The 24,745-nt window shown below is 40.5% G+C and overlaps 2 protein-coding genes across 2 annotated transcripts in view; both read left to right on the top strand.

Moving 5' to 3' along the window:
* The window catches only part of med13a (mediator complex subunit 13a), an 83,067-nt gene extending 77,647 nt beyond the window's left edge, over positions 1-5,420 (top strand). Inside the window, exons 27-31 of the mRNA XM_086130800.1 lie at positions 955-1,143; positions 1,312-1,457; positions 2,303-2,467; positions 3,282-3,382; positions 4,379-5,420. Coding sequence (XP_085986926.1) covers positions 955-1,143; positions 1,312-1,457; positions 2,303-2,467; positions 3,282-3,382; positions 4,379-4,511 — 734 coding nt within the window. The 3' untranslated portion in view covers positions 4,512-5,420. The remainder of the gene's footprint in view (positions 1-954; positions 1,144-1,311; positions 1,458-2,302; positions 2,468-3,281; positions 3,383-4,378) is intronic.
* Positions 5,421-7,140: 1,720 nt separating this feature from the next.
* On the top strand, positions 7,141-23,162 carry ints2 (integrator complex subunit 2). Its single transcript, XM_086131777.1, has 25 exons — positions 7,141-7,462; positions 8,046-8,346; positions 8,430-8,568; positions 9,331-9,433; positions 10,404-10,517; positions 11,219-11,349; positions 11,639-11,809; positions 12,406-12,626; positions 12,891-13,016; positions 13,177-13,248; positions 14,033-14,147; positions 14,613-14,681; positions 14,883-15,017; positions 15,112-15,288; positions 15,429-15,543; positions 16,753-16,857; positions 17,008-17,172; positions 17,757-17,958; positions 19,190-19,315; positions 20,646-20,847; positions 20,968-21,249; positions 21,610-21,717; positions 21,842-21,947; positions 22,173-22,349; positions 22,473-23,162. The coding sequence occupies exons 2-25, from the start codon at positions 8,054-8,056 to the stop codon at positions 22,646-22,648; spliced, it is 3,630 nt and encodes a 1,209-aa protein (XP_085987903.1). The 5' UTR covers positions 7,141-7,462; positions 8,046-8,053; the 3' UTR covers positions 22,649-23,162.
* The last annotated feature ends 1,583 nt before the right edge of the window (positions 23,163-24,745 follow it).

The following is a 24,745-nucleotide window of genomic DNA, read 5'->3' as shown; positions in this document are numbered from 1 at the left end:
GGGAGCTCGATCAATAGGTTTATTTTGGGAAACCAGTGAGTGGGGGATTGTCAGTGCACCACACCAGGATTGTATGATTGAGTGTTGGAATGAAGATGCCTACTTTCTTAACTCATTCACTCCCAAAGACGTTTTTAAACGTCTTTTCAGACTTGGTCCAGAATTGGCTGGTACTGAATGAGTTCAAATCTCTTGAAGATAAAATAAAGCTGTCGGTGGCACATGTCCAAATCTACACACATGTAAATGTAAGTTCAACACCAAGCTCCAATCACTGGAAATCAATGCTCTCCATATGAAATACATATGTACATACAGTACATTTGACAATAAAGTTTATCCAATCCAATCCAAATGCCGATTTGGTATTCAATAAACGACCTTGAGTTTTATTTTGCAATCGTTCAGCATTAGAAAAAATGTATTTCATTTTGTCATTCTAGTAGACAATGTGGTAGATGATTTTTATTTTATTTTTTTGGGGGGCGGGAGAGATGATAAATAGATTTTGCTCCTCACAAAGTGCAATACTGGAAACTTCAACCACAGTGTTGCACACATTTCAAAATGAATGCCCATCCATCTAATATTGTTAGTCCAAGGAGAGCATTATATTCTTGACAGTTGGCAGGCTGACAAAGTAGAGCTATATCAAATGGACTGGCCTGTTGGCGCATTTTCACATCTGCAGCTCCAGAATTTGTATAGTGAAGATAGATTGACAGACAAGACTTTAACTGTATATAATTATTTCCACTTCCTGTTCTTAATCCCGTAAGGGAAATGAAGGTATCACAACAGCAGTACTCACACAGTATAAACACACGTATATATTAAAACACATGATAGGGCAGCAACATATGTGTGATATTGAATTTAAAAAAGCATTCTTACATTGTTTTATTCTCTTGTCACTCTGTTTATGAATCACTCTCTTTCTATCTCTCCCATTAGACTCTGTGTCGACAGGCTCAGTGTTTGGCCGCAGCACCACCCTGAACATGCAGACGCCCCAGCTGAACACGCCCCAGGACACCTCCTGCACGCACATCTTAGTCTTCCCCACCTCTGCCTTTGTCCAAGTGGCCAGCTCGAATTACACTAACATCGACACCAATATCGACATTCTTAATGCTACCACAGGTCAGATGCACGTTGCTGTTCTCTGCAGTTCACCTTTCATTGACATTCTCATCCGAATATACGTACTGCATGCTGCTCCTTCAAGCATCTTCTGTGAACGTAACATTCTAGCAGAGAAAAAAAAAAGGTATCGGGACCTAATTTTTCTTCTACTACTCTTCTACTTAGATGGATCTGACGATATCGGAGGCATCTTTGCTCTTCTGGACCCAGAGAATGAGTTGGTGGATCCCGACATCATCAACATCTCACCCAACACGTCACCAGTACATTCACCAGGTTCCCATTATCACCATGGAGGTGATGACAGTAAGGTAAGATTCTCGGATCTTCCTCACTGTATTAAATTTTAGAACAGAGGGTCTTCGGTTTATGTCTGAGTTACGTTCCTATGACAGCAACATATCAAATTTTGCTGTTTATCACGGTAGCAGAGTAGTAAAGTCAAAAATAACAAGTGCTGTATTTAGGGATCAAAAGGGCCACAGGGTAGGAGTAAAGCACGATTTTTCTTCGACTTTTTTTCCTATGGCTTATGCAAGTGAAGCTCCTCCCCTCACTTCACCCTAGTTCCATTGCAACAAGATGCCACAAGACGGCGCCAAACCAAGAACTTTATTTTACACAAGGCTTTAGCATGAGCACAGAAAGAGTGAAACGGTTAATTTTTCAGCAAATGACGTTGGCTAGTTAAAAAAAAAAAGAGCAAATAGTATGAAATATACACTTCTAGGCCATGCGTACAAAACAGCCAAATGCAAAACAGTACGACGGTAACTGAACTTACTAGTGGTAAACGTAACCAAGTGGGCTTTTTTTCTACAGCACTGAACTTATCAAGGCACTATATAAGCAAATCAATTAATCAATCAATTACTTAATTACCTCAATTACATCTATGTATAGATAGATGAAGCCTAGTGACCAACCGAAATGAAACACTTTGCTATTTGAAAATTGCACTCTACTGCAAGGTCAATTTGAATGATGCCGTAGATTCGTTGTTCAGCCCCACCTTGAATCTTAATATGTCAGGACCATTGTAAACCGAGGACCGACGCCTTTAACAGTCGATTTTATTTTGTTAACTTTCAATTTGCACACTGCACATCATCTTAAGTTACCCATAAAACTAACTTGAAATATGCTCCTTTTCCAGGGCCAGAGTGCAGACCGCATGGAGTCTCGTGAGGAGGTGCCAAACCTCCTGCAGCAACCCCTCGCTCTCGGCTACTTTGTGTCCACGGCCAAAGCTGGCCCACTGCCCGACTGGTTCTGGTCAGCCTGTCCGCAGGCTCAGAACCAGTGTCCACTCTTCCTCAAGGTATGGAGGCTCTGCTCACCCACACATAATCCCTTTTTGTTAGTTTTCCCAGAAAGGAATGGTGGAAAATGTGAGCCGCTTGCATTATAATAAGCCTATTAGAAATGTACTGACTGGTTACAGCTGTTTAAGGTCCATCTGAAAAAATAAATGTGTCAGAAATTCGGACACATTTATGTAGGTAATGTTCATTTTTAATAGACTCAGAAAGGTACCGGTATTCGTTTCAGTTTTTTTTAAACAAACCTTGCAAACATGCTTTAAAAAATGCTCATAAAAAATCCAAAATATGAAGAAAAAAAAAGTCAACAAACATGCAAATGCATGGGTTTCAAACCCCTAGATGACAGAACTGTCTCAATTGGCACTGATTGGTTCTTATTACACATGAGTTGGCCTGATATTTTTTGGTGGATTTGCAATGATATGCAGGGCAAGTGAGTTTATTTTTGTGGAAAAGAAATGTACAAAATGAGTTCTTGAACCTAATTTTTGGTTTCTTGTTTAGCAGTTTTGTGTCGTTCTTGCAAAGTAATTTTTTTGCAATGGAAAAAAAAGAACTAGGTTATTTTTTTATGTTTGCTGTATTTTGCACATATTTCGGCCATATTTCAAATGCCAGTTTTGTCATACTTATGATTCAAAAGTGCATGGTCTTTAATTTGCAGCAAACGTAACAAAAGACCTTGCTCTTTTGTGGAATCATGCCTTTATTTCAAAGAGAGTGGATGACCTTATTGTATACCGTATATATGACACCGGGTCTTTCCCCCTCCCCCTGTCCTCCCCCATACTCTGTCTCTCTCACTCCCAGGCCTCTTTGCACCTCCATGTGTCTTCAGTGCAATCAGATGAGCTACTGCACAGCAGACACTCCCACCCCCTTGACTCCAATCAGACCTCAGATGTACTACGGTAAACAGCAACCAAACATATAACTGCTCCAATTGCACTGTGGGATTCTTGGCACTGGTGGAAACTACCGTGCAACATTTTTTTTTTCTGTGCTGAACTTGATTTTTGTGTTTATACGTTGAGTATTTATTTTCCTCATAATTAATTTGTCTCTGTCAAAAGAGGCTTGTTAGGTTTTTTTTTCAATCTCTGAGGATGATAAGACGAAAAGACGACATTCATAGAGTTAGATTCAATTGCAATTGAGATATTGATTGATTGAGATCAGATGGAGCTGGATGAATTTGAACCAGGGAGCACCGATGATAATGGCTAAAGATTTGAAGCAGTTTTTCCTCATGGCATGCCAAAAAGCTACCTGCTTCTGACCTTGAAATTTTTTTGTCTCCACTGATTTTAGCAACTGTACCAATTTATGGAGGAATATTTTAACTCGGACTTGTCAAACAATCGGAGAAGGGGATCCTCGTGTAGTCAGATTGAAAGTGGCCAAAACCAACCAAACTTAACTATTTGGACAGATTGTAATTTGGGGCAAATCTTGTCATGTTGCGACAGAAAAAAACCCACAGTTGAGGTGTGGTTTTTCAGTTGTTATTGGCTAATTTAGAATGTGTATTCTACTTCGTTCACATTAGTAAAGTTGTTTCGATAGCATAAAAGTCAAGCCAAGCAGAGCTTGCTTTTAAAAAAAAGAAAATATGACGTGTAAAATAATTTTGTACTTTTGTAATTAGGTACACTTTATAGTTAGTTGATACTTTTTATATTTCTATTTAGTCACAGGAGTTGAATCACCACTGCTTTTACCGCACTTTAGCCTGTGGCTAGGCTACTTTTGCCAAGTCCCGATTCTTGAATTTCAAATGATGTCAGTGAAACAAGAATTGAGCACCGCACCTCATACACATTTTGCGATGATGAGTCATTGAGAACTTGAATGAAAAGAATATATGAGTGTGACACCATATCTATTTGTATTCTGTGCCCTGTTAGCTTTGTGCTGGAGCAGTACAACGCCCTCTCTTGGCTGACATGCGACCCGGCGACACAGGACCGACGATCATGCCTGCCCATTCACTTTGTGGTGCTGAACCAGATGTACAACTTCATGACGAACATGTTGTAGCCACTCATAGGAGAGACATTTCAAGAAGAGAAGTCCAAAGCGATAACTCTAAAGGGGTTTCACCACACCGACCGGAGCACAGCGTTGGATCTCATTCCGAGATAGATTTTGATGGTTGTCCCCTTGGCGCAAAGACATGCACAAATAGATGAGGAAATAAGTTACAATGATGAGTTAGATCAGAGAAAATGAACGTGAGAGAGCGACAGATTGGTTGTCATGTATTGTTTTGTTTTTCTAAACATGGCAGCGCACGCACTGGCCAGTCAGCATTTGGGAAAGATGTCTACGTGTAAAGAGATAAAGGGATGTACTTGATCGAGAAAATAACTTTTAAAGAATGGATTTTTTGGCTTTGCAGCCTAAAATTCCTTTTAATTCGTTTGAATGAAATTGAATCCAAACGAATAGCCTGCATCGATCTTATTTATTGTATGTTTTTAAATGTATTATTTCTTAACCGCTTTTATAAGTATATATAAAGAGAGATATATCAATGGAGAAGGCTTGTATCACCTTCTTGCTTTAAAGCAATTGGTCTAAAGATATATGTAATCATCTTACTTAAGAACTGAGAAACTATTGCAGAAAAAAACAAACAAAAGACAGTCCCGGTAGGTTGCTTTCAGAGTATTATTTTTTGTAATGGAGAAAAAGACTATTTGTATTGTCACAATGTACAGAAGTGGAGAATTATGAATTACAGCAAAGCTGTTGCTACATAGGAATTGTACAGCAATGAACTTCACTGTGTTCTAATAAAGAGGTACATTGTTGTATATAGTATTTTATACCACACATTTAGACACAAAAACCAAACTGCAATCTATATAAATCATTATATATATGAATGCCATGCCAGCAGTTGGTGCTGTGGCTTCTGTTTTAGGAATAAAATGTGTCAACATATTTTCCTGTGCTTGTTGTATTTATTGCTTTGAGGAGGAAGAAATGGTTGCACAGTTGGTCAAGCGCACCATGAGAAAGGTGGGCAAATTATGGCAAACGCTTGCAAATTGTTTCCCACAGGTTTGACTTACAGCATAAAATGATCATTCATTATATTGTTGATCTTGGCTCTTTACCTCTGATTGGCCAATGTCGGCTTTCAGTATTTGGCAGCTCCACCTATGTCACTTTTCTTGAGTGTGGACATTTTTGTGTGGTGTTAAATGAACTTCCAACTTCATTTATTTAACTTCCTATATGGAGTTTGTATGTTTTGTATGCTTGTGTGAGTTTTCTCCAGGTAAACCGGCTTCCTCGCACATTCCAAAAAAAACCCACACATTTTAATTGAGAGCTATCAATTGTGCAAAAATGCGAGTCATCAATTTTCTTCTTGTGCGATTGGTTGGTGATCAGTCCAGGGTGTAACCCACGTCTCACCCACAGTCTTGTTTTATTTTGTTTTGTTTTTTCCCCACAACTCCATTCTTTGACTGGCAAACTGTGGACATGCCCTAAAGCTCTTTGGGAGCAGCTGGCTGTCCGTTCCATGTCCATCATTGTGCCTTGCTGTCAACGACCTTTATAAATACGCAGTGGTCCTACTGTCTACTGTCATCACTCTGCAACTGGTCTCTATGCTTTTGGCAAGATTGGCTTGTGGAATTTGCAATTTGGCAGAGACGAGTCAAGTGGAGTCCACATTACCTGGATAAGCAGTAGAAAATGGATGGATTTTTACCATTCCAGTGCAGTTCTACACCACTGGAAACTACTATCGCAATAAGGAAAATCCATCCATCTTTTTCTACAGTGCTCTTCTTCATTCAAGTCTGACATCGACTTGGGACCAGTCCGCAGGCTCCCGTTCGATTGGCTGGGCATCCCTGGTGTACAGTATATGTGTCCTACATGTATTTCCTGGTCTGCAGTTTATGATGATTGTAACCAAGTACAAATACTTTGTGACTGTACTTAAGATGAAATTTTTTTAGGTATCTTGAGTATTTTTCGGACGACTTTTTGTTACTTATTTCAACCTCTGCGGACGATCAAACAACGTAAAAAATAGAGAGTAGAAATTCCTTGCAGCTGAGCTCTTAAATGACTGAGCTTTTGGGTTGAATACGTTTGAGGCAGAAAACACAAGGACATCAGCTACATGTAGGAACACGTGAAGCAGGGAACACTTTGACGCAACCGATTTGGAGAAGCAATGCTTTATATTCCCCCGTCCATTGCCTAAATTTAAAAAAAAGCACGTTTTACTTTTGTACTTACTTACATTTGAGAGACTGTACTTTTTTTTGTTTTTACCTATGCAAATGGGTTGAATCGGTTCTACTTTTACCAGTCTTTTTTGACTATTTTGTAGCCAGTCATTTTAAAAACACAATCATCTTCACTTGTATCTTACAGTATAGCGAGTGTTTTTGTCACCAGCTCGTACTGTACCAGTGTACAGTATATGATACCGTACTTCACAGGCCTGAAAGAAAAAAGAGTGTCGCATAAAGCGTTATCTCACTTCATGATTAAAAAATAAAAATATATTAAATATATAAAATTAATATGGAAATAAACACGTGGAATCACAAATGTCTCATTTATTATCAATGCAAATAAATGTTAATAACACATGTCGAGAAGCCCATACAACGAACAGCGGCGCATTAGGAATCCTTCAAGCGATCTATGCGCGAGACCGCTCCGTCTTTCTGCAGAGCGGTTTGAGCTTCTGGCATACTGGCTTCTTACTTTTCTTTCTGTGGGTACAGTTGAAGTCCGCCCGAGTGGAAATGGCAACACTTATATAGTTAGCTTATGGAAAATGTGACACATTTTGAGAACCCTGTCGGCGACCGCAAAGGAACGATACTTTCGCGGAGGCTTGCTATCTCAGCGCTCCCCTCTGGCGGCTTCGGTGCTCAGTTAAATCCGAGGTCTGGAGGCCTCCCACCTGAAAGTTAGCCAATTGTACCGCGGCAATTCTACTAATTGAGGTAAGCGTGTAACCGTTGCATTTTATAGCGTCTTAAATACGCGTATGGTGCAACGGTTTGTTGTCTGGCTCCTTATTCTAGCATTAGCATTAGCTGATAGCTGGCTAGCTAGTAGCACGCTAAACAACCGCAAAAGTGGCGAGAATAGTGTCTACGCGCTATAAATTAGTGCAAGTTGAATTACAACCACGTTTGGTTACTGGTCTGGTGTTGAGTTTATGTTTTGACCCGGAATGTGACCATTTATAACATTCACCTGTATGAATTAGCGTTTAGCCGAGCTGTCATTGTGTTTGGACTGAGATATACAGGTAAATTAAACCCTCCTCCAACTTTTTGGGCTTACAACGACTAAATACATAAGTTATCGACTCCTAATAAACACTTGATGCGATCTATTAATGAAGGAGTCCCGTGCCCTTGTGTGATAAGACTCCAGCTACTTTTGACAGCTCAATTGTGGTGTTTTGGCGTTCACGTGGTTCTATTGTTTCTGGTCTCTTTCGTTTTGATGCTATCATGAGACAAATTGCATTTACCTAATTCAGTTAACTTATGCTGCTCATTTACTTTTGTGGTGTAGTTTCAGAGATGACAGACAGTGCAGGGCTGCAGTTTGTCAGCCCTTTTGCTTTTGAAGCCATGCAGAAGGTGGATGTGCAGCGCCTGGCAGCTCTCAGTGACCCGGAGCTGAGGCTACTGCTTCCCTGCCTGGTGAGGATGGCTTTGTGTGCGCCAGCTGACCAGAGCCAGGCATGGGCAGAGGACAAGAAGCTCATCCTCCGCCTGCTTTCAGGAGTGGAAGCTGTCAACTCTATTGTAGCTCTGCTGTCTGTTGATTTTCACGCGTTGGAGCAGGATGCCAGGAAGGAGCAGCAGCTCAGGTAATCCCCTTGACACCCCATTTCTATGTCAAATCACAACATTTGCTTGTTTCTTAGATATGCCTTTTTCATTATTGGGACAGGCACAAGGCAGGTGGTTCCAATGTGGAGAGTATCCTGGTGTCACAGCTGCAGCATGGCCTTACCTTAGAGTTTGAACACAGTGATCCTCTCAGGAGACTTCGTCTGACCCTGAGTGAGCTTTTGGCAATCATGAGTAAGGTACAGACTTCATCATCTTTGGTTTTAAGGATCTGCTGATCCTATACCTCAGCCACACACAAAAAAGAGAGAGATGATGTGCACACAAATTCTCTCAAATTAATACAGACATCTACATCAGTACAATTTGCTTATTTTTATAATATGGTGGGTAACTTGTTGAGTAGTGTATGAATAAGAGAGAGTTTTACAACCTGATAGTTTTTGTTAGCTAACAAAGTTATGGCAGACTTAAATTCAAAGCAGTTGAACAAATTCAGAGGTTTCATCATATCTGTTGTTACTTTGAATCAAAGTGAAGGATGTGTTTTATTGCTTTTGTGTTTGACAGTGGTTAACTTATTTTTAGGCTTGTATGAAGGTTGCAAATGTTAGAATCTACAAAAGCCATTATTAATGAAGATTTTACAATGGTGACAATTTCAACAATAATTTGTATTTCCAAACAAATCAGAAGTTCAATCAGTTCAGGTCGCTGGCTGCATAGTTTTTGCCGAGGAGATTGCAGTGTACTGTCATTTGCGTTCAACTGTAGAGGTTGGAAAGATTTGCTATAATAATTGTTACTGCTTGTACTGAATAAATCAATCGCAGCACTGTGACCACTCTGAGTATCTGAAAAGCCGAATGGTGTCAAAATGCTCCATAACTAAGGACTGTTTATCAAGTTTATCAAAGCAGCAACAAGTTAAAAAAAAAAAGAGCAAAGGACAAGTGGATAATACTTCACTCCAGTCAGTTGTTTATCTACATATTTCTTAGGTGGTCGATTCAAATGGAGAATTCTTTCTCAAGTCGTCAGAGCTCTTTGAAAGCCCGGTCTACTTGGAAGAAGTTGCAGATGTGCTTTGCATTCTACAAGCAGGTATGTATATCTGTTCAAGATAGGATATGTTGAATTCAACAGTCTCGACTGTATTCATAAGAGAAACATCCACACAGAAACTCATCCGTTCTTGTCAGGCGCATCCCAAAAATATTCACAATAATTCACTTCTCACATATTTTGCTACATTTCAGTCCTATTCCAGAACGGAGGAACGCTCCATGCAATGTTTAAAAAGAAAAAAACCCTTTGGGGTAAATTTTTCTAATGAAAAATGAAGACGTCATAAATACTTAAGTCTTCACAGCTCACTACTATGTTGATGCACCTTTGACAACCACGTCAAGTCTTTTTGAAAGTTATATTTTTAAACTATTTTTTTGGTAATTATTATTTGTTCTATGCAGAAAATATGAGGCAAGAATACACATTTTGCTATTTTGGGAATAAAATTAATGTGAGTGAATAAAAGCTTTGGAAATACTGTTAAGTGATTTTCATTTTTTTTTTAAATAGATATTGTAAACATCAAAGGCAAAATGATGGGCCCCATAAATCAAATTTAAAATCTCGAATGCCAGATGGATTTTTAGAGGAGGTCATGGGTTTGTAATCATATTTCTCAATGAATGAAAAAACATCGGGGATAAGGAGGATATTTCATTATCATTAACAGTCCAAAGAATCTCCATTCTTTCATTGCAATATTACTTTCCCTATCAAGCGTGTTTAATAGTCCTCCCCACTCCTCACAAAACCACGGTTCACTCTTGACTCGCAAAGCAGTGCTGTACACATTTGGGTGGAATAGACATTGAAATTCTGTGGGTGTTATGTTTTTGGACAAAAAAAAATCAATTTGGCATCCCTGTTGATCTTGTATATATAGTACACTTACATCCCACACATATTAGTTGCGCATCAGAAGTCATCACATTTCCTGCTCAGCCAGCCAGCCAGCAGGAATTTGTGCATTTTGATAAACTGCATATTTATGTTGTCTCGCCAGAGCTGCCTTCCTTGCTGCCAATTGTGGATGTGGCAGAGGCTTTGCTGCATGTTCGCAATGGAGATTGGTTTCTTTGTCTGCTGGTTGCCAATGTGCCCGACAGCTTCAATGAAGGTACATGATCTGTTTTCCTTCTGTTTCTGACAAGGCAAGGAAGGGTTAATTAATTGACAATATCTGATTTAGATAAACCCGTCCAAGTACACTTTGTCTTCTCTATTTGAATTGCTTTAAATATGGTGAATTTCACACACTGTACGCTAGCTGCTAAACTCAGAGGGAGGAGTCTATCACAGCAATACTTCACTGAGCATTCTTGCTCCTAATGCTATGAATAGTGGGTTGGCGAGTTTCTATTTTACTTATCGGTTAAACAAAGATTACAATCGAACATACTTAATCTAAAAACCAATAGGATGCTTTTCTCTCGTGAGCATAATAAAATATATACAGGCTCCGTTGCGGGCCCACCACAGCTTTTGGGAATGGCTGCTCTAAATTTTGAAGGCGCCTCAGTTTAAACACAAAGTATCCGTTTTTATGGGAAGAAATTTCAGATTCAGCAGAGAGAAATGCATTTCAGTGATTTTCCCCACAATAAATTATACATATTTAAAGCTGTCAGCTCTAAGGACAATACGGAAATAACCTAATAAGATTTTCTAGGTCATCATTTACCACTGTTTTATTGAACCGAATCTCATGGAACACAACCAACTAAAAATGTCACAACAAGTATAAATACTAAAATAATGACTTGACTCACATACATTGAGACAGCCACCCTTAATGAAAATGTGTGTTTGTGTTTGCAGTGTGCAGAGGTTTGATCAAGAATGGAGAGCGCCAGGACGAGGAGAGTGTTGGTGGTCGACGCAGGACCGAAGCTCTGAGGCAGCTGTGCCAGATGAATCCTTCTCAGGCTCTCAACATTCGAGCCATGGTGGTCAGTGGCAAAACATTTGAACTCGACACCATTTTTCAATACTTACAGAAAAGATTGGATTCAAATAAATTAATTGCTTTTGAGAAAAATGACACCTTTTATGAAAAATATGGCGAGCAGTGGGCTGATGTATGAAATTGCTTTTGGTCAGAAATGTGACTGAATTTGATGAGACCATCCACCTTAATTGCAGAATATAACAGCAGGACCTCACCAGCACAGTCTACAGTTAATATGAGAATAGGCTAACACATTGTGTGTTTATTTTATGTATTCATATTGATCTTAGGTGGAGGAATGTCATCTCCCTGGCTTGGGTGTGGCTCTGACGCTGGATTACAAACCAGACACAGCAGATGAGGCCGTCAGCCCCCTTGTTTCTTATGTCAGTGGTTTACTGCTTGGTACCAACAGCAAAGTCCGCACATGGTTCAGCATGTTCATTCGCAACGGGCAACAGGTAAGTTCCTTTGTTTTGAATGCAGGACAAAGGTTAAGAGGACAATCATTATTGCACTGCAGTCACTTACACTCATCGACATTCTGATGTAGCCGTCATCCTTTTTTGGATTTACTTCATTTGCAACTTCACACCGTTTGTGACCTTTTCTTTTGTACCTGCCCTACTGTTGTACTGTGCGTCTGAATGGAATTGTGTGTTTAAAATACCACAGAGGCTGAAAATGGCCTTGCTTATCTTTCCATCTACTGACATTTCTTCTTGGTTATGGAGAACAAGGAGCGCTTCTCTCTAAATGTCATGGTGTTTGCTCCTAATATCCCTGCAATAAAGCCTTTCCCCAGCCGTGAAGAAAAAGCCTCTGTCAAATGTTTCACAATATGGCCTAACCTTCTTAGACCATCTTACAGTCTAAATTCTCAATTGCATTTCAGCAGGAGGAGAAAAAAAATGAATTTGTTGCTCTGATTGTAAGACAATAGTAAAGCAATTACCTGACAAAATGCCAATACTGGCTCATTGCTACTGGATGATTGCTCATCAGCTCCTGTGATTTAAAAAAAAAAATGTTTTTCTTCCCCCCCTCTCCCTGCTAGAGAAAGCGAGAGAGCAGCTCAGTGCTGTGGCAGATGCGAAGGCAGCTGCTGTTGGAATTGGTTGCTATCCTGCCTCGCTCGCGCAGCACCCATGTTCCCAATGACGGTGCCATCGATGACGAGGGTGGTTTCGGCTACTCGGGCCTCAGAGAGGAGCATGTGGTGAAGGCGAGTGCTCTGCTCCGACTCTACTGTGCTCTCATGGGCATCGCTGGCCTCAGGTAAATCAGCGGAAATGCAATACTAACTCTGATTTTTGTAGTGTCACTTTATTATAGGCTTTTTTTGGTTTGTTTTTTTTGGGATTGTTTGTTTTGCTGGCCATTTTTTCCCCCTTTTTTTTGCATCTCCAAAACAAAATGCTTTCGTTCAGCCGTAATTTTCTTATTTACGAAATGTATGTTTGTTGTTTCACTTGTAGAAAATAAGAAAATGCTTTGGAACTTTTGATTTAATTGAATCCTTTTACTGTGGTCCTGACCCAGACCAACAGACGAGGAGGCAGAGCAGCTACTGCAGCTGATGACGAGCCGACCTCCAGCCACTCCCGCTGGTGTTCGCTTTGTCTCCCTGTCCTTCTGCAAACTGCTCGCCTTCCCTACGCTTGTCAGGTACGCCACGTTCTCTTTACTGATCCCTAATCCCCCGGGATTAAGTAAATTTCTGTATTCTGGTTCCTCTTGTTCAAGGAACAATTGCCTGCCACTGTGTTATATTGTTAAAATCAATTGACGGAGAACACTTGTCTTGTTTCTGGCATCGTGCCTTTAGCACACCAGAGCAGGAGCAACTCATGGTCATGTGGCTCAGCTGGATGATCAAAGAAGAGGAATACTTTGAGAGGTAAAGACTTCTGTTTACAGAATTTTCTGCAACTGGGCGATCATAATGCCCAGTGGAATCGGTTAAGGTTGTCTTCAACCATGCGTTTATTTTTGTTTATGTGTGATATTTTTTTTATCAGGCACAATGCAAGTTAAATAAGCAATCAAGAGAAATTGGGCATGTCTAATTGTAAACCTTTCGTTTTTGTCAGTCTGAAAAAGAGAGTTGATATATTTGGGTGTAATTTGACATTTGAAACATGTCAGTATCCATTGGTATATTACTTTGAATGTGGAAATACTTTGCTGTTAGTGATCTAAGATGCAAAACTATCGTCTGATGCCAGTTGTTACTAGACTAGAAATACCAATGCTTGCATTGCACCGATATGTCAAATCAACAAATTCATAATTCAAGTTTTTATTGGGCTTTGTCGTGGCATTGAGACGGGCTGTTGTTTGCAATAATCCCTTTGCTGTTGTGTCTGTCATTTATTTGGCATTACAGTCGTCAGGTTTTATGATTTGCCCTCAAATTATGACATCTTTGGCACTTTGGAATTTTGTCCTGAAGAAGTCAGTGTCAGACTTCAGAGAGCGCCAAGCGTTTCTTAATTTGTTCATCTCATTCTGTGAAGTGCATTCACAATTTGACAGATAAGCAGGGAAACATTCTCAAGTGACAGTGACTAAAATTATAGATTCCGAGCATGTGTATGTTCGGTGTTTCTTTATTTAAATGTTATCTTATAAAATGCAGGTTGAGCAACCAGGCTGTCCTATGTGTGTCCTCCCCCATACAGTGCTGCAGGTGTATCCGCTTCTTTCGGAGAGATGCTCTTATTGGTGGCCATGTATTTCCATAGCAACCAGCTCAGCTCCATTATTGAGTTGGTGTGTTCTACTTTGGGCATGAAGGTAAGGTGATCGGTCGGAGGATGATAGTGATCAATATGTTAGTCTGTCTGACCAGATGCTGCCCTCCCTCCCCCACTGCTGCAGTAGCAGCACATGAAAAGACTCCACCACTGATGAAACCCTTCCAGCATACATACGCAGTTTCTGCAAAGACACTCCCATGTCCCTGCAGCATGTTCACTGTTTTATAACTTATTAAGTGCACTATTTTTTCCCGCCTGTGTGCTAAGTGGTTTTCCCGTCTCAGTGTATGTTCCGCTAAGATGTGCAATGTAATTGGATTTAGAGTCTGTTTGTTTCCGCCCCTAGGGCAAAACTATCAATTCAGCATTGTGCCTGCCATGAAGAGTTTTTTTTAATGAAATACGAAGAGAGGAAATTGAAAAATAGCAATACCTGGACTGCTGCCTTCAGGTTGTTTTCACTCGAAGTAAAGCTGCCACTTTTCATCTTTTTCTTCTGTAGATTGCCATCAAACCAAGCTCTCTAAGCAAGATGAAGACCATCTTCACACAAGAGATCTTCACAGAGCAGGTGCTTTTAGAATCCCATGTCCATTTTATAGCACTGTCTTTTTGCAGACTCAAGTGCTAAAGTATGATTTTTCAATTGACTATTTATTTGGACAATCATGGTATATATTTTGTGTTATCTGGAGCTGCACAGAATGTGGTCGTCTTTTTTTCCCCCTTCAAATTTCCATAGTTTTATTGACAGTGTGTGTTTTGTGTGCAGGTGGTTACAGCCCATGCAGTGAGGGTTGCGGTGACCAACAATCTAAGTGCCAACATCACAGGATTTCTCCCCATTCACTGCATCTACCAGCTGCTTCGAAGTCGAGCTTTCACCAAGCACAAAGTGTCAATCAAGGTAGACATTTTATGTGAGATAATTGGTCCGACTACTCTTTCAGTGCAATGTTCAAAACATTCACGCCTTATTGACGTTGCCTTTCACCTTCAAGGACTGGATCTACCGTCAGCTGTGTGAGACAAACACCCCCATCCACACTCAGCTAATACCTCTGGTTGACGTTTACATCAACTCAATCCTCACTCCAGCGTCAAAGGCCAACCCCGAGGCCACCAACCAACCTATCACAGAGCAGGAAATCCTCAGTGTCTTCCAGGCCTCTTCTGCCGTAAGTCATTCTGAGTACTTCACAGTGACTGATTCTATTTTATTACGTTATTCAAGAGAAAATAATTTTTAGGGTGGAGGGGGGTGGGTGAGAGGGGGTCACAGAGATTATCATGTAGAGTTTTTTTTTTTCTCTTTTAGCAAGGAGACAGTAGTCGAGGAGGACGACAACGCAACTCCATCACAACCCAACTCCTTATCCTCTACTACATCTTGTCTTATGAGGAGAATCTGTTGGCTAGCACCAAACAATTGGGTGTGTAAACATTTAACTTTGCCTGTGTCCATTCAATGGCTCTCTTCCTTTTTATCCTCTCAGTTGTCGGGATTTCTCTCTGTGGACATGCAACCACTCATCCTTTCCACTCTGGGCACAGCATGTTGGCTACTTCATAGATAAATGATGGCCTGACAAACAGCCAAGTGAAATTATTCTGCAAGATAACTAGGACAGCTCGAGGTTAGATTGTAGCATGAGCAGTTACAGTGCTGTGAAATAGGATTTGACCCCTTCATGATTTCTGTGTTATTTGCATATTTATCACATACAAATGTTTCAGTTCAACAAACCAATTTTAATATCACACTGAAAAAGCTCAAGGAAATACAAAATGCAGTTTCTAAATGCCAATTCAATTTATTAAGGCACAAAAATAAATAAATAATCAAAAACCGCCTGTCCCTACGTGAAAAAGTAATTGTCCCCCCCATGTTAAATCACAAAATAACTGTGACGAACGACCGTTTTGGGAAAGGTGAGTTCAATTAAACAGGCAACACCCTGGCACCACATTTGTTGAATCAATAAATCACATCAATAGAATCTGTTAGATAAAGTGAAGTAGGGCTACAAGAGCTCAAGAAACAAATGCATCATGCCAAGATCTAAAGAAATTTCAAGAAAAGTTATTGAAATCTATCAGTCTGGAAAAGCCATTTCCAAGACTCTGGGCCTTCAGCAATCCACTGTCATAGCCATTATCCACAAATGGATAAAACTGAGAACCGTGGCAAACATTCCCTGGAATGGTTGACCAGCTAAAATTACTCCAAGAGAATAACCTATAACAACACCCAAAGAACTCCAGACCTCGCTGGCCTCAGTTTAGGTCAGTGTTCACGACTCTACCTTAAACTGGCCAAAAATGGGGGCAAATACTTTTTCACTGCACTGTAGTCTTGGTAGTTTGTATACCCATTTTATGACAAGCGCTCCTTTTGCCCTTCATTAGGCCACATTTATGAGCGTTATGTCCATCCCTTAAATTGATCTGTTTCACTAAGTGCTACCGTAGCCTTCAAGAAAAGAGTAATGAAACCGATCAGCAGCAGTACTGAACTTGTGTCAGTAGAAAGTCACCTGCGGGAGCCGTGCACGATTCTCTACTGAATTTTACAACCTTTTTAAGAATATTTATTTATATATTTTTTGTATGCGAGCTCTTTTCACTTTGTTTTTTGACAGCTTTAATGCAAAAGAAGCCCAAGTCATATTCAGCAGCACTGATGGACCAGATCCCCATAAAGTACTTAGTTACTCAAGCCCAGGGGCTGCAACAAGAGCTTGGGGGTGAGTTAGAACAAGATTCTATTCCAAGATCCATCTATATTCGGTTTTATGAAGACATTTCAAAAATACACAAAAGAAAAATAAACCCACAACAATTCTTACCGGGAGTAGACTGGTTCACAATCTCGTTTTCTTGTTCCATGTCGCCAGGTCTGCACTCTGCCTTGTTGAGGTTGCTGGCCATCAACTACCCTCACCTGTGTCTTGTGGAAGATTGGATGTGTGAAGAAGTAGTAACGGGTACTCTTCCCCTGTTGAGGAAAATGATGCTTCCCAGCAACACCTGCAGATACACTCAGAGCCAGCTCCACCAAGGTGCGCATCATATGCCGCTTTTTGTCTTCAAATGACCATAGTTCAAGACGGTTGTAAACTGTCAAGAGACTGCAAGGCCTTCTCATCTGGCTTGAACTGACTTACAGTCTAAATTCCAATATTTGTTTCATGTTATTGTAATAATTTATTTCCAACAGTCTCTTGTTTTCATTTCTCTTTTAATTTAAGACAAGTGAAATCCTAAACATGAAATAAAGGACTTAACACCTAACTGGTTCACCTAATCTGATTATCATGTTGCCTTTTCGTTGGTTCAGTAAAATATGACAAGGTTAATGGAAGAACGGCATTGAAGTTATGGTGTAATTACTGTTCACATCTTTAGTTGAGACAAATTGGTAACAAAACAATTGTTCATTACAACTATGCCACCCTGCACTTTTTTCTTTCTCTCTCAAAGTCAGGCTGTATCTTAATTTATGCATGATAAGTAATTTGTTTGGCAGATGCTTCATCTGTTTTTATGCATTGCACATCGATTCAAGGAAACACAACGAGACTTCACAGTTCCAGACTTTACAAATGACTCCGTCATTTTTTTTCTTCTTCTTCTTTATACCCAGCTTTCCAGAAGTTGCCATCCAGCAGTCCAAAGCTGATGCGGATCCTGGAGCAGTTGACACTTCTCACACCGGGAGACCTTATCCCTTATTCAGAGTCCCTCACCGCCAGCATGGCTCTGCTGCTGGAACCTGCTGTTCCTCGCCGCACTCTGCAGACACTCAACAAGCTCTGGATGGGCCTCAACACTGTGATGCCTCGCAGGTATAATGTGTGAATACAATTAAATATTGGAGACCATATGTTGCAGAGAAAATGCTGCAATGACCCTTTGATGTCCAAATAAAACACAGGCGAAATTATTCAAAATTGGGACACCATTTCTCTGTCTACCTTTGTAATGATTTTTTATATATATATTCAGTATATATATATTTGCCTTTTAACTAACATAAATTATAGGTAATGTATAGTATTACTGTAATTGCTTTCTCTCTACCTTGTGCCTCCAATTTGATTTCCAAGAAACCACCTTGGCCGAGGATAAACAACCAAGCAGAGACATTTCTTGTGCCCTCGTAGCCCCCCGCACCTTGTGGTTGTTTTGTTAGTTGGCTTTAATGTAAAGGAAATGTTGAATTGGAATATAAGTCAATCACTTTACCCTCTGAATACTTTGAATTTATGCCCTTATTTGGGAATTGAATCTCAAAATCCATTCAGTCATCAAATGCTATTTTCGTATTTAAGTATACCTGTTATCTCTGTAAAAAAAAAAATCCCTCCAAATAACACAAGTGTAATTTTTGGGGCCTTTGCTGAATGTGAAAATCGCTGTGTGTGTTGTTTCAGTGAAATCGCTGTGTGTGTTGTTTCAGTGAAAGGTTATCAGCTGCTCTTGAGTCAGTGGCATTTCTCTGAAAGCTGTGTAAGTTGCTGTGAGACAGAGTAAGTGGATTAAAGGAAGACCTGTGGAACGAGAGTTGTTGACCCTGAGCCACTTGCTCAAAGATGATTGTGTGAATAGATCAGAGGTACCAAGCAAGGCAAGTCTTGTCAGCCCTCACCCAAAGCTCGGGACAGAAGAGCCCCCCCAAATGACCTCTGGCTTCACAGGAGCACAGTTACAAAGCACTGAGCAGACATCCTATTGATCCGAATGGGTCTCTGCAGGACAAATGAAGTACATTTCCTGAATGGGGGATGTAACGGATTGTTGCCAATGACAGCTTTTATTAATTCGGAAGGAAAACACAGCAATTTTGCTTTTAAAGCTTGCGTACCCTGAGGAGTCTGGAGCTCACTATGAATGGATTATGCGATTTAAAACCCCACTGGATGGCTTACTTTTGCCGTTGATGCTGTTATCTTTTTTTTTTTTTAATTTTTAAAGAGAGTGTTTTTATAATCAATAGATGTTCCACGGTGCACTGTCAAATTCTTTCCAAACAGCGGTGGGATATTGGGAGCTAAAACCGGCGCATTTGTGTTGCAGGCTGTGGGTGATGACTGTGAATGCCCTCCAACCTTCAGCAAAGCTGCTCAGACAGCAGACGTACACTCAAAATGACCTCATGGTGGATCCCCTCATTGTTCTACGCTGTGATCACAGGGTGTACAGGTACAACTCAAGTTCAGCCCAATATTGAAATATGGTTGCCCTTCTTTACTCTTTTCAATGCTTACCCATTAAAAAAAAAAAAAAAAAGAGAACCTATTGAGTCGCAGTCCAATTAAGAGCATTCTGACTGACATTTCTGGGCTCACAAAAACATTGTGTTTTATGACTATGTAAACATTGGAACTACCAAATGAATGATGAGACTATCTTCTTTCCTCACAAAAAAAGTCTGTTTGTACCTTATTCCGTTCTTTTTGTAATCAGTTATAGTTTATAGTTGGCTTTCACCCAAATCACCTATTTTGGACCAAACAAAAATATAGAAACCAAGCTTTTTGTGAAAAGATATATAAATGTTTTATGCACAACAGTGACATTTATGCTGATAATTTTTTGCTTTAGTGCTATCACAAGCATCTGAACATTTTTTTTCTTCGATAGAATACCAACAGCAACAATGAAAACATGCTTTTGATGGCAAAATTATGTGTTTACAAACCAGTGTAACCATTTTATATTTGACAAACTTTGCAAACTATTTGCACACTATTTAGTAGTAGTAGTAGTATTTAATAGTGTGTGCGCTTGTTTGTATACGTCATCGCTTCTACTTCTAAATTTAAATAATCTCCCGTCATCTTTTTTCCCCTCAGTTTGTGACGCTATATGGGGGGGGGGGGGGGGTGGCTTTAACGTGACAAACACTTTGATCAATCACAAGCTGCTTGTAACGACCAAATTTCCAGGGCCATGTTCACAACCATCAAGCACTGTTCGTCAAGCATTGTGAGGGATGATGGATGGATTGATGGATGTTTTGATAGGGAGTGGTCTCATCCAAAAAAGACCCAGTGCTGTCATCTTCTGGCCATACTGAATGATCAAACCAGTAGTTCTGCAGTTAGTACAAAATGCAGTAGCTTGTGTTTGAACTGGGACATTGAGGTATGACCATATTACTGCAGTATCGGCCTCCCTCCACTTGCTACCTGTATATATCAGAGGGGATTTTAAGATGCTGCTTTTATCCTATAAGATTTTCAATTCTTTAGCACCATCTTATTTTAACTGATCTTGCATGTTTATACCACATGGCCTCTGCGCTCAGAACGAAACAGCCGGCTAAATATCCCAAGAGTTGGGAAACTGTTTGATTCAAAGCGCTCTTTTAATACATTTATTATTATGATTATTATTATTATTACACTTGTCCCTTAAACATTGCCATTGACACTGTTCAAAGAGTTAATTGACAATAATGCACCTAAATCGCAGAAACAAATCATAGATTTTTTTATTTGTGAGTGTAATTTGTTTCCTCTTTCTTTAGATGTCCCCCTTTAATGGACATTGTCCTGCACATGCTGAACGGCTATCTACTAGCATCCAAAGCCTACCTGCACAGCCATTTGAAAGAGACGGCAGACTTTGATAGACAGAACCAGACCGTCTCCAACCTGGGTGTACCTGGACAGCCAGATACACCTGAGGTCACCAGGGAGGAGCTCAAGAACGCCCTTTTAGCGGCTCAGGTATTTCTTACATCCTCATATAATTTGTTTATCCTCGATATATTTTCCTCAAGAATAATTCCATGCTCAGTTTGTTGGGTTGCGATACGAACAGCTCCTGATAATTCCTTTTCAATCCAGGATAGCGCAGCAGTCCAAATTCTTCTGGAAGTGTGTTTACCAACCTCAGAGGAGCAGCAGCTGGGATGCAGCACACAGAGCCTTCTAAGGGCCATCAGGGGCCCGGTGCCAGCAAAAACGGAACAAAGCAGCCTACTGCTGAGAGCCAAGGGGGGTGTGAGAGATGCTGAGCCAGAGGGAGGCCTGCTCAGTGATTTGAGGGAGGTGCAGTGTCTCATCTGTTGTCTCCTGCATCAGATGTTCATCGCTGACCCGAATATTGCCAAACTCGTCCACTTTCAGGTAAGCGGAAGGTTTGTGGATCCATGAAATATTACGTACACACTTTTTGGGGGGGGGGGGGGGGGGCGTTCACAAAAAAATTACTGTCCTCGCCTGTGGGTCTGTTTTTCCACCGTTTAGAAAAGATTAATTTTGACTCCATTATTCATCAAACTCACCAGCTGCATTAGCAGTCAGTGGCCGCTGCTCTCCCAGACACAGCAGATGGTCAATATTATTGAATATTATTGAAGCGAGCCTCTCCAATTCTGCAGTGCAAAAACCTGGCACAAGCTTCGATCAATATAAACTCCTTTTTAATTACTTCAAGCCCCGTTGCACTCCGATTAGTCATGTTTTGACATACATGGTCTCTTTCAGGGCTATCCTCAACCTCTGCTGCCTCTAACAGTGTCGGGCATCCCTTCCATGCACATCTGCCTGGACTTCATCCCTGAACTTCTGGCCCAGCCTCAACTGGAAAAGCAGGTGAGACATTCCGGCCTTGTCTTGACTCTCTCTGGCCTGGCTCGTGCTGAGCATCTGTGTTTGCAATTTTGCCCCATTAATATTTCTTATATATAAATTCAGCATGAATGTTGTCTCTTGACAGATTTTTGCAATCCAGTTGCTCTCCTACTTGTGTATCCAGTACGCACTGCCCAAGTCACTCAGTGTGGCTAGGTTGGCTGTCAGTGTCATGGGTACACTGCTCACAGGTCAGGAAACAAGTTTTCTTCCCTATGTTACATACCTATTTTGTTTTAAAAAATTTAAAAACATTACAATAGTTTTGTTATTCCCTGCAAGGGCTGTCCTGAAGTCATTCTATACATTTTGCTACCACCATCTGGCCAATGTCTGATAGTGCAGCATTACGACCTGCCTTTCGTGAAGGTCTGGTAGGGCTATCAATGTTTGTTGGTGTGTTTCCCTTGCTTCAGTGCTGACTCGCGCCAAGCGCTTTGCCTTCTTCATGCCCACCCTGCCGTGCCTGGTGGCCTTCTGTCAGGCCTTTCCTCCACTCTACGAAGATGTGACAGCCCTGCTGGTCCAAGTAGGGCAGGTCTGTGCCTCTGATGTGGCCACCAAAGCCAGGGACATCGACCCTCTCATAGCTCGTAAGTAAAGACAAACGCTGATCTGTCAAAATTCAAAATGTGTTAATTTTTTTTCGAGAACGATATTAAGCAAATGCACACTTCTATAAAATATACCTTTTCATTTTCTTCTTTGTTTTTTAGGTTTGCAGTATCTAAAGGAGAAGCCGCGGGATACTTCAGTCGAAGGTTCCAGCAAACTGGAATTACCCCAAAGGACAGCAGAGAAACTTGGAGGAGCCGACCCGGATGTCCAGATCTGCTACTGTGTCGAAGCCACATTCATGGACATCATCAGCTCCACCCTTCATGGCCTATAAAGTAGACAGACAATCAATACAGTGTGTACTCATGCTTTTCTCATTCTGTGATCTCATGTATTTAATCTGGTCCCTCAGGTGGTCTCAAGGTTGGAAACATTGTCTTTGCGTGAGGAGATCTAGTTATGGAATCGTACACCCCCAAAAATAATAGTCTTGTGAATGAAGCGATTGTGATTTTGATTTCCGTGAAGGTTATTGAAGGGCTATCTTAAGTAAAGCCTTTATTTATCAATGCTTCATCTTGAGGGGGGATCCCTTTGCACCATCTGCCTTTATTTTTGCATTCTGTGAATAAATAATGATTTTCAGTTCATGTTCAACAGGTAAGATAAGTCCTCTGTTACAAATGTAGAAAGTGAATCACTGAAAGGCTAAGGGCCAATTTTGTTGACCGCTGTTTTTAATACATGTAAATATATATATATATTTTTTTTCAACTAAAAGGGGAAACGAGTTTTTGTACTGTGTCGTATGGTACTTGTTTGTAATAAAACAAATGCTCAGAGTATAATCAATTCCTTTGCACCTACAATCCAACTTGAATATCCTGCGCTGTCAGTTCTAATCAAATACATTATAAGCCCCCTACAAACTCCAAAAGCACGCTTCTGGTTTTGCAGTGCGTTGTAGAAAACGTTGGCCTGTGGGATAAAATGAGAGATACTTCTCACATTTCCCTCTAGAAATCCTGAGGTGTTTTGACGCTTGCACTAAAACTTTTTTTTTCCACAAGTAACTAAATGGTTGTATTCTGTCTCTGTGTTTCCAAATCGGAATGCCTTTTGATGAAGACTAATTGCTTGTGTTCACAACGAGAAATTCAATGAGATCTTTGCAAACCAAGTAATTTTTATGCCAAAACAATACGTTTGGAGCTGATTTTTTTTTCTGGCGCACTTTAATGTCAAACTAAATGTCTCTTGATAATGTACTTTAGCATTAGGTAAACAAACAATCTCACATTGCTATAGTGTTTATTACTCTCATAATTTTTGTCACCGTGTCATTTATGACTTTGATAAATGTATTTATTGTGAAATTGCACAGCTAACAGCTGAACCATCACATCAGCTTCCATATCGTGACTTAATTCTTTAAAACCAATAGCTGACAGTTGTACAAGTACAGTAGCTGAGTGGCAAGTGATGACAAAGATTCTAATTTCGAGGACTTGCTGCTCACATTTCTTTCATACTGTCATTTTGCGCGCTCAAACTATTGTATGCTTATGCTCATATCCAGGTAATTCACCAGAGGGCAATCTTGCCTCGGAAAACAACAGTGTCTTTCCATTTAACAGGAACACTTAAATCAGGAGTTCCCGACCAGTCGATCTAATTGTGTCTTTGGCAATGTTTAAGGTATATTATAATTGCAGACCACGGGGATTGTTGGAGGAAATGGAACAGAAAAAAAAAGTTAGCATTTTTGTGTGTCTGTTATTAATATATAAGTTGTGTTGTGCACACTGCACCCTAAGCATACTACCATTTACACACCTACAAAAAACAAACAAGTATTTAACCAAAGGTGGCGCATGACCTGAATCACAGATCACAGTAAGTTGTTAGCGGCCAGCGTCTGTAATTGCAGCTATAGTGATTGTCATTCCAAGTGTGTTTGACCTGCAATGCACCGATGGCAAAGAAAGGGAATCTGGAGCAGTGTTTTAAAACGGTACACATCAGCTACCGTGGTGGTATTTCTGCACTTATCGTGCTACAAAAGTGCATCCCTGCCTCCCTGTGTCAGTTCTCCCACTAAAGGCAGCCGGTGATTCCCTTTTTACAAACGCAGTCTTGCCTTGCGTCTAGTTTATTTATTTTTTCCTGTTTCGTTCATGTTAGGGTCCCTTAATGGCTGTTGCACATCCTGGCGTGTGTGTGTGTGTGTGTGTGTGTGTGTGTGTGCGTTGACCTGCGGTAGCGGGTCGATCGCGGGAGGTGGGCTGCTTGAAAAGTAGATCTTCAGCTCCGATCCCACTGAGGGGCCAACTATAGGTCAACAAAGTTTAGACACTCTGGTCTGAAATAAATCAATGAAAGTCACAAAAAAAATTATTTAGATTTAAAATCATGGTCTGCATCCAAATCT

The sequence above is a fragment of the Hippocampus guttulatus genome, chromosome 15 (genome assembly GCF_054856545.1).
Source record: "Hippocampus guttulatus isolate MCC_2025c chromosome 15, RoL_Hgut_1.0, whole genome shotgun sequence".
NCBI classification, from domain to species: Eukaryota; Metazoa; Chordata; class Actinopteri; order Syngnathiformes; family Syngnathidae; genus Hippocampus; species Hippocampus guttulatus.
Note: the sequence above shows the minus strand (reverse complement) of the source record. Positions and strands in the feature narration are given on the sequence as shown.